We start from the raw sequence: 10,558 nt of genomic DNA on the forward strand, positions 1-10,558 counted from the left end.
ACTAGGAAGGGAAGAAACAAATGCTGGACAGACAAGATGGTTCCATTGATAGCATTCGCTGTGCTTTATCAAAGCTTAGAGGTAGACATTTACAGAACAAGGAGGGAATCTGGAAAGAAAGGAGCACTGAGTGGGAACATGTGCTCCAGACTCTAAATCTCAGTGTGATCAAATAGCTGAGATCAGTCTGCAAGGTTACAGGCTCAGGGGAAATGGGACACTGCACATTGATCTTAGCCTCAATCAGAGTGGGGTCCTTATCTTTGACATAGTTTATGAAGAAAAAATGCCTTTTGTTTTTCTAGATACAAATTACAAGACTATTTTTCTACTGTTTCTTCTTTAGTACATAAAGAAGCAAAACAGTGAATCCAAAAGCTGCAAGACTTCAAGTCTGCTGTCACCAGGGAACTGGACTAGAGATTCTTCCTTATAATACTCATTTCCCTGAGTGGACTTTCCTGTAGACATCTGAATAGCATCAGCCCTTAGCTACCACCTTCCAGCATGTTAGACAGAAACATTTGCCAGGTCTCAGATTCTACAGAAAAAAAGAGGGTACAAAGGACATCGCTCTTGCGCATAGCAGCCATGTTTAGTTAATGTTTGTTGTCATCCAACCTTGACTTAGTAAGAATGAAAGCAAAGGCTTTCTGAATCCTCTTATGGTCCCCATTGCAATGTACAAACACACACGCCAAGCTAATATGACTCTAGAATACACTTAATACATACTAAAGGAAAACCATAAAACAAAGAAGAGTCACCAAGACCAGCTAGAGGGTTGCTGCAGATCATAAAAGCAGACCATAAAAGCAAGCCAATCAAAAATGCTATGACCTGCCTTACCATACAAGACCCATGTTGTTTCCAAAGTAGTCTGGTTTCTAGAAGACCCAGTTCAGACAACTTACAGCAGCTGTGTGAGGTGATTCACAATAAAGCGTTTACTTCTGTAGTTGCCAGCGAACATACATATTGCATCTTCCTCTGGCTTTCAGGCTAACTGGAAGAATTTTCTGCAGAAAAAATCTCATTCCTAACCCAGAACTGATTTATTTACTAACTTACCTATTTACTTACTTACTTATGTTTTAGTCTTTCTAGACATTTGTTTATTTTTTTTTAGAGGTTTTAGGTTCCTACACATAATTCTCTTGACAGACAGTCATATAATTCCTTCAAAATGCAACTTCATAGTGAAAAAAAAAACCCACAACAATGACAAACACACTGAGCTGGAAAGTAATTTCCTGTTTCAAATAAGTGTTCCAGGGCTCCGCTGAAAATACACATAGAGGAAGCAACTCCTGAAGGCTGAAATAGCTTTATAATATGAAGTGTCATTCATCTTTAGAAACATATAGGCTTTCTCCTACTTAAACTGTGGTACAGAGAGATGTAGAAATGTAACTCATTCCACCGTGAACTTGAAGAGGCAGGATTAGGGCAGGGGGTTGGCTCTAAGAACTGCAGTGGAGATGGTATAGTGAAATAATCATTTTTTTCTAACGGTCTGCAGAAAGTGGAGGATGAGCCCAAGGCAGACAAGGAAGACATGGCAAGGGGGTTGTCTTAGAGTAGGGCAAGGGAAGATGATAAGGACCAAGGGGAAAGAAGAAAGGCCAGAAGATAATTCAAAACAAATTAGAGCAGCCAGTGCATGAGGGGGATAAAAGAAAAGAGGCCTTACACCAGAGGGAGAAAACAGTTGGGTGGAGTGGAAGACACAGGGGCTATTGTTCTTTGTGTTTGGTTTGGGTGTGAAGTGCTAGGTAGGTTCTCCAGTATCCAGCCACCACCCTAGACCCAGGCTACTGTCTAGGGTCACTTCACATCTTGCAGGTGTACTTCAGAAGAAGGGTCTTGAGAAGTCAAGTTACCGGAGAGAATTGGTAAACAATAGATACTATTTCTTCAGCAGCTGTCAAAGAACCACATTAAGCTTTTTTTTCAGACAATATTGTATGCACCACAACAACCCAACACACTAACTTTGTCCACATATAACTGAGATGTGGAAAGTTTAGGCAGGTTGGAAAGTCATGTGACTTTTGTTTTAAAAAATGCTTGTTTGGGCCTTAATATTCATTCCTGATTAGCAAACTACACCACCTATGAGTTTCAAAATGAAAGTTCAGTACATGCTATCCAAGTCGTTTTCTTATTTGAGTGACAGACAGGGAAGTTTTATATAAAAAAATGAATCAGGATAAAAATATCCTGATATCACTAGACTTTTCAAGAATGACATCATTTGCTTTTCTATCCTCAGTGTCTGAAGTGCTAAACTATGTTCAGTAAAGATGAGCGTGACAATAAATGAAAGAGAAGGACTAATGAATTAAGTAGGTGGCAAATTGACGAAGGCCCCACAAAGCACATGGAAAGAGAGTGACAGCGAATTAACAACAATATCTATGGATTAACAAAGCTATTGTATTATTATAAAACTTATAGCTTTCATGCCAACATTTAGATCTAATTGCTTATCTCTAATTTCTCAGAAAAATCAGACACAAAGTAATCCGTACTTTGGCTTGCTCACCTGTAGGCAAATAAGTATTTTCTGAATGGTGTGTGTGTGTGTGTGTGTGTGTATGTTGTGTATGTGTGTAATTATAGGTGTTAGTGTGTATATATGTGTATGTATATGTGTCAGTGTGTGTATGTGTATATATATATGTGTATGTATATTTGTTAGCGTGTATGTGCGTGAGTGTGTGCATGTGTGTGTGGTGTTTTAGTATTGGATTCTAACACTGAGCTACATCTTCAGCTGTCACTTGTTTTCAATAGACTTTTAATTGTCTTAGAATCCAGCTTTGGAATCCATCTAAGTTCCAGGGTAGGCAGAGAATCTCAGAGCTCCCTGACACAATACAATTATCACATCAACCAGGGCTGACACCAGGATAATAGAGAGAGACCTATCAAGCATTTAGATTATACTTTAATATGCATAAAGTCTGATTGCATTTTCTAAATGAATGATAGATATTTTTCTCGTCACTTAGGAGTCATAGCTTCTTAAGAGGATCTGAGGAAGGTTCAAAATTTGCAAAGCAAGATCTGAAGAACATTCTTGCTCTCTTATATTATTGTGTAGATCAGAAATGAGTGGGGATGCTGGATCCAGATGTTGCCTGGTACAAGAGCTAACAATGATGCTTACATGTTTACACTGTTGCATTCCAGTAGTTATACATACACATTCACAATACCTGGTGCTTAGATTTGGGCACAAACACTAAACCTTTTCTGTCTCTTTAAGAGAAGGATCCTGAGCAATTTTTCTTTCTCCTGAGAAGGGGAGACATTGTACTTATGAAATGGTGCTGCTCTTGAGCATAGTCTGAGAGGACCCTGAGTTTACAAGGAGATATTTTCTGCTCTTAGCCATCTAGAATTTTCTGTCTGGAACCTGTTACTTAGAGTTTTATATGTCATTTAGTGTTTGGCTTCCTTTCTCATAAACAGTGAATGGCCACTTCTTACTGAACTTCAAAATATTACAAAACATTTTTATAACTATTCACAGCTTTTCACAGATCATAAAAGAAGACCAAAAAATTTGGTTCTTACAGGGTGGAGAAAAGGGTTTAAAGATCTCTAATAGACTCAGGTTTCCATAAGAAGTTAAACCTGAAAGCATCTTGGACCAATAGCTGCAGAGAGTACTCTGGGATGGGCTGGGAGCACGGAGGAACCTTCATGACAGTAGTCTGAAGTTCATTTTCCTCATCCTCAGTGAACATCTGCTGATTAGGCAGATACTCTTCCAAGAGGCATTCAGCAACCTCTTGGGAAACTAGGCAGGGTAGCAACAAACATTTTACTCCTCAAGGTCCAGAGAGCCAGACTAGACTCCCCAGCACTTCTGCAAAACCGCTGTCCTTCCAGTCATTTCAGAAGGAACCACACATATGACCTTGTTCATACTTACTATCGTTTGATCAAACTATGAACGGTGCTCAGTGGTACTTCATGGTGAGCCCACATGTCTGTAGTCCAGACATATGAGACACAGAGACAGGAAAACTCTTGTAAGAACAAAGCTAGTCTCATCTACATGGTAATTTCCACTCATCCAAAGCTACATAAGAACCTGTCTCATATCTTCCTCTCTCCATGCCCCCTCCCCTCTGTGTGTGTGGCTATAAATTATTTGAACTCTTATTTTCAGCCACCATTTGGAAGTTAAGGCCTCAACAATAGAGTGTTCGTATTTTTAGATTATAATCACCATAAACAAATATCTGAAAAATTTAATTTTAAAAATAACCGTGTTGGTACTCTTCAAATCCTAAACATATCTGTTGTTAGAGTTCATCCATCATGAACTTTGGGCATTTCATTTTTAAAGATGAGATATTAATGTCTGGGTGCTGACATTACATTACGTTGCCTTCATACATTCACAAAGAGGCTTACAGGCACCCTCATGCTGGGAGGCACTGGAAGGGCTTGCTGTTGGTATCTGACTTCTTTACACCATCTCCACAGAAAATAAAAATTATTAAGGAGAGAATCAAGTCCAAAGAAAATTGCAGCCTCAAAGCAGCCTCGCTTCTTGGAGTTTAGCTTGATAGACTGACAACTGCCGTATCCTGACCTCTTTTTTTATCAGATGCAGCAGATGCCCTGTGGACAATGCAAATGCCGACAGCATGAACGGCTTGTGGAACAGGAATTAAAGCTCAAACACAAGAGCGACAGGGAGATGCTGGCTGTTAGCACCTGAGTGATAGGTGTCGTCTCTATGGAAACCGATAAATACAGAAAATCACCATCCTCTGGCTGCATCATAAGGCCTGTTGAAAGTGACTGCTGATTAAAATGTGCCGAGGAAGCATAGCAAGGGCACATGGGCATCGGTGGGTACGAGAACTCAACAAATAATACAAATGTGTTCCCCTCTGTCCTTCTCTAACCCTCCGCACTAGCCCTACCCAGATAGAACATGGTAATCTCTGCGTGTGACTTTGTTGGTAGCAACACTCAGATATATAAGAGTTCAATCCAAGTTTCAACGAGAGAGAGAGAGAGAGAGAGAGAGAGAGAGAGAGAGAGAGAGAGAGAGAGAATACTGTGTTAGATTGTGGTGTTCTTCTAGGCACGGTGGGTTATTCCTCTAAAGCCAGCACTAGGAAAAGGCAGAAGATTGGCAGTTCCAGGAAAGCCTACGCTGTACAGAGGGAGATCCTGTCTCAAGAACATAAAGGCCAGACATGCAACTCAGTGGCACCGTGTTTGCCTGTCAAGGCCAAGGTTCTGGCTTCAATCTCCAGTAAAAACCTCTTTCTTAGACCAACAAAAAGCTTAGAGATGACCCGGGCCTTGAAAATCTGAGATAAGTGTATTTTCTGGTCTCATCTGAGTACCAGACTCAAATCTCTACAGAAACTAGGATGCCCAGCTAGGGTTGCCAGAAGAAAACAGCAAACGAAGGATGATTTAGGGCAAGTTAAAGGGGAAATGTCCCTTTATTAAATATGGGTTTCTTATGACTTACCGGAGAAATAATCTCTGAGTGGACTATCGCATACCCAAATGATTTAACTCTATTATGTGTACCAGGTGTGTAAATTGCAAAGGAAAGCAAATCTTCCGTTCATTTCCTGCCTCTGGTCCCAAGACCTTGCATGAGGCCTGGGAAGCCCTCAGCTAAACAGCCCTAGGAACCTGGCCTGGGAGCCACAGTGCTCTGTCTGAGTGTTCCCACGCTCAGACCGGGTGAGGAGGCCACAGCGACCCCAAGAGGCTTGATCACACGGCCACGCCCCGGCCTACCCTCTTCTCCTGGTCCCGGCTCTGGAGCGTGGGAGCGGAGACTGGAGGATGCGCACCACGACCCTGCTGGGAGCAGCCAGGGAAGCGGGCGCGGGCGCGGTGCCAACGCGCGGCCCTGGGAGCGGGGCTGTTCACTTACTTGATGTCTTCCCACACCTCGGGACCGTAATTGCGAATCACCAGCAGCTCCAAGGCATGGTTCACGAAACCGTACTGCAGGGCAAAGAGAGACCGCGATCAGCAACCCGCGCCTTGCGACCGGGTCTTCTACCCAGTTCCCCTGACTTGCCATTCGCCTTTTGGCTAATCTTTCGGGGGGGTACCCTATCCTAAAAAGGAGAAACTGCAGGATCTTTGAATTCTTATCGCCAGCCCCTCCCCCATCATCTTACCCCTGCTCACCTGTCACCGTGGTGCAACAGGGGCAGTACAGGAACCTGAGCCCTGAGCCTCCCACTCCACCTGGCCCGCGAAGCCCAAAATCGCCTGAGATCGGAGGCTGGGGTTGAGCGTTGGGTACCCACTCGGACCCAGAGACTCAGAGCACTCCAGCAGATCATATGTCCCCCCAACCTCCCACCAAAGGCGCTGTTCCTCGCGGCCCTCCGCTCTGTGTGCCCTGGTTGGTTTCTGCAGCGCAGCCCGCTCTCTAGTCAGTCAAGGTCCACCCGTCTAGGTGTGAGGTTCCGTTGTCCATCCTGACAGCACTCACCATGGTGTCCGCTCCCAGGAGCCTGGGCGGCAGCCTCCAGGCAAGAGTACCGCGGAAGGGACCCAGACAGCGACTACAGTGGCGACAGTGCACCCAGACCAGCACAGAGCTGGAGCTAGGGCATCAGTCTCGGCCAACCCTGATTGCCACCTCTCCTCAGCCAATGGCGAGTGGAGCCGCAGGAGGCTGGGCGCTGCTTTTTCCCACATCTTAACCAATCAGAGACAGAGGAGGGAATTCAGATGGGCTCAGAGCTACTGTGCTCAAACATTTTCCCGCCCCAGTCTGGTGACAAGTCATTCTTTTGAGGCCTTAAGGCAGATAGAGCAAAGCCAGCTGTGGTCTCTCCAGCATGGATGGGGTAGTGTCGTTGTCATTCTAATACATCTGTTCTAATCCAAAAGTCTGCCTTCGGGCGTGTGTGTGTGTGTGTGTGTGTGTGTGTGTGTGTGTGTGTGTGTGTGTGTGTTCCCAGTGTTGATCAGCATCGTCATGTTGACTGTAGTTATGCACATAAACATTTCCTCTGTCGCTTTACCTAGCAACAGCTGGCAAAAATAGCCAATGCTGCCAAACTAACATTTTACTTTTAGTCAATGAGATAAAAAAATCATGTTCTGTAACAGAGGAAAGGTTTAGCAACTGTGTTAGACTTTTTGTCCTTGAGACAAAATATCTGACATTAACCAGTGAAATTCATTTTTGTCCCTGGTTTCAGAGGTACATTTTTTTTTCGTCTCCGTTGCTTTCAGGCTTGTGGGGAGGCACAGATCCTTGGTGGCTGAGCAAGTGGCAGAATCTCTTCAGTTCCTTACAGAGACACACCGATGGGCCTGATAGAGGCTACCGTTCCCAAGGACATCCACGGTGGTCTACTTTCAGACTCATACAAGGCTTCCAGAAATCTCCAAAAATGGTATGTCCCTCTGGGAATTATGCTCTCAAGTACCTAAGCTTCCTGGAGGATATTTCATATGCATCATAATAGTGAGCAAAATGTTAAGCCATCTCTGTCTGGATGGGAACTTCACAGGACATGCTGCTTTACAACCCAAGGGTTAGGATTCCAAAGCTTTAGATTTGTCTTATGTGTCTATTCTGTCTGTCTGAGCATCTACCCACCCACCCATCCATTCACCCACCCACCCATCCATTCATATAGCCACCCACCCACCCATCCACCCACCCATGCATATATGTATCCATCCACTCACCTATCCACCCACTCACCCATCCATCCATCTATCTTTCCATCCACCCATCCATCCATCCACCCACCCATCCATCCACCCACCCATCCATCCACCCACCCATCCATCCACCCATCCATCCATCCACCCATCCATCCATCTATCCATCCATCCACCCATCCATCCATTCACCCACCCACCCATCCACCCATCCATCCACCCATCCATTCACCTACCCACCCATCCATCCATCTACCCACCCACCCATCCCCCACCCATCTATTTACCCACCCACCCACCCATCCATCCATTCATCCATCTATCCATCCATCCACCCATCCATCCAGCCATCCATTCACTCACCCACCCATCCATCCATCTATCCATCCATCCATCCACCCATCCATCCACCCATCCATCCACCCATCCATCCACCCACCCACCCACCCATCCACCCACCCACTCATCCATCCATCTACTCATCCATATATGTATCCATCCACTCACCCATCCACCCACCCACCCATCCATCCATCTATCCATCCATCCACCCATCCATCCATCCATCCGTCCATCCACCCATCCATCCACCCATCCATCAACCCATCCATTCACCCACCCCACCCACCTATCCATCTATCCATCCATCCATCCACCCATTCATCCACCCACCCACCCACCCATCCATCATCCATCCATCCACCCACCCATCCATCCATCCATTCATCCATCTATTCATCCATCTATTCATCCATCACACATTCATCCATCTGTTTAATGGCTCAGTACAAAATATGTGACCATTTAATACCCTTTAGTCTGTTTTTCTTTCTTTCTTTCTTTCTTTCTTTCTTTCTTTCTTTGTTTGTTTCTTTCTTTCTTCCTTCCTTCCTTCCTCCTTCCTTCCTTCCTTCCTTCCTTCATTCCTCCCTTCCTTCCTTGTCATCCTTGCTCCTGTAAGTACCCACTCATCCATATTTCCAGTGAAAACTCATTGGTTCTCCAAGGTGGACAGTGATATAATCATTAGTCATTTGTTCTGGCTTCTCACATTCATTGTGTTTCCTTAGGAAAGGTTTTCTTTTCTTTTTTTTTTTTTTTTTTTTTTGTGGGAAAATTTGTGAAAGTAATTTATTGAAATGACATTTCTGAAACATCTTGGGAATACATATTTAAACACACCTATAAAATCTAATTAAAGTATTTAAGCCATTAACCAAATATAATACTAAAAATCATTCATGCCAGAATATCTCTTTAAACTTCATACAAAAGATAATTTAACTTTTCTGGGAAATACATTTCTGCAAGTTTAATGTCCTGATCAGTATTTCATAAAGAGATATCATGGTGTTTTGGTATTACTATATATCTCTCCTATGTATAGACGAAACTTTTGTCAAGGTACAATTAAGAGCTAAAAATTTGGAAACCAAGAAGCTTAGCTGTTTAATAGGGGGGAAACATTTTCTTATGGTAGTCATATTCCATACCCTCAGAGGCCTCCAGTTTTACAAAACTAGGTTCATAGTAGCAAAACTAAATTGAGTCAATTGTTTCTAGGCAACTAAAGAGACCATGCTGAATGAAGCCCTGGAACTCCTCCTTGGGAAGTGGCTTCATCTTGGTGGAGATTCTGGATGGCAGTGGCTCTTTGTGAACTGCTTTGTGCCACAATTGTCGCCCTATACATGTTAGGGCTAATCAGCAATGGAATGCTGATCCTGGTCATCACAGTGGATATCCACCTCCATGTTCCCATGTACCTCTTGTCCGGACAGGTATCTCTCATGGATCTTCCTCTCACCTCAGTTATCAGTCCCAAAGCTGTCATGGACTTTCTTCTCAAAGACAACACCATCACCTTTGGTGGTTGTGCCCTTCAGATGTTCTTGGAACTGGCACTGGGTAGTGCAGAGGACCTCCTTCTAGCCTTCATGGCTTATGACAGGTATGTGGCCATTTGTCATCCATTGAACTACACGATCTTCATGAGGCCAAGCATCTACTGGTTTATGGTGGCCTTCTCATGGATTCTAGCTTCTCTGAGTGCCCTTGGGTATACCATCTACACTATGTAGTATCCCTACTGCAAATCTCACCAGATCAAACACCTTAGAAAAGGTTTTCTACACAGCACCTCCTGAACCTTTTGATTCCACAATTTTTGTGTTGTTGTACATATATACAAAGAGAGAGAGAGAGAGAGAAAAGTATCTTTAGCCATGAAATAAACAGAAAATTTACTTGGAAGAAAGTGTGATGGGCATGAAAAAGGAGAATTCACACTCTACTTTCTTCTTCATGCTTTCTTTCCTCCCTCTCTGGTGTCTTTCTCTCTCCAATTTCAATGTCTTTTCTAATTTTTACTTCAGTAGCCATTTGAACTTACTGTCTCTCTCAGGACATACTTGCACTTGTAAATCACTAAAGCTGTTTGTTTTCTAACCTCTGTCTCTATTTCTTTCTCTCTCTCTCTCTCTCTCTCTCTCTCTCTCTCTCTCTCTCTCTCTCTCTCTCTCTCTCTAAATCTATAGGCATATTTTGTTCACTAAACCTTTACTAATTTTTATTCTGTTCACAAAATACCACAAAGCATATGATTCTTAGAGCCAAGACAGTTCTCAACAGCCATACAGAGCCCCTAAAGGGTTACCACACTTGTGTGACCACCAACCTCAGTGACACCACTATTGACCGAGAAGGAGTACAGACACAAGACTATGAAGTGACTTACATCTTACTCCCAGAAACATTATGTTGCATTCTTCTCTGTAAGTTCCAAGCTGGGGAGAATTGGTTAAAGGGGTGTAGGAACTTAGGAACGGATTTCGATGAACTCAAAGCCAACACCAGTTGCTGA

General features: G+C 43.6%; 1 protein-coding gene and 1 pseudogene across 2 annotated transcripts in view; one reads left to right on the plus strand and one right to left on the minus strand.

Moving 5' to 3' along the window:
- The window catches only part of GUCY1B1 (guanylate cyclase 1 soluble subunit beta 1), a 41,550-nt gene extending 34,962 nt beyond the window's left edge, over positions 1-6,588 (minus strand). The window contains exons 1-2 of the mRNA XM_080915584.1: positions 6,506-6,588; positions 5,933-6,006 (exon numbers count right to left, since the gene is read on the minus strand). Coding sequence (XP_080771710.1) covers positions 5,933-6,006; positions 6,506-6,508 — 77 coding nt within the window. The 5' untranslated portion in view covers positions 6,509-6,588. The remainder of the gene's footprint in view (positions 1-5,932; positions 6,007-6,505) is intronic.
- A 2,692-nt stretch (positions 6,589-9,280) lies between these two features.
- On the plus strand, positions 9,281-9,776 carry LOC308419932 (olfactory receptor 2AG1-like; annotated as a pseudogene). Its single transcript has one exon. The product of its transcript is annotated as an olfactory receptor 2AG1-like (transcript).
- Positions 9,777-10,558: the final 782 nt, after the last annotated feature.

This window comes from Micromys minutus, assembly GCF_963924665.1.
Source record: "Micromys minutus genome assembly, chromosome: 4".
Classification (NCBI taxonomy): domain Eukaryota; kingdom Metazoa; phylum Chordata; class Mammalia; order Rodentia; family Muridae; genus Micromys; species Micromys minutus.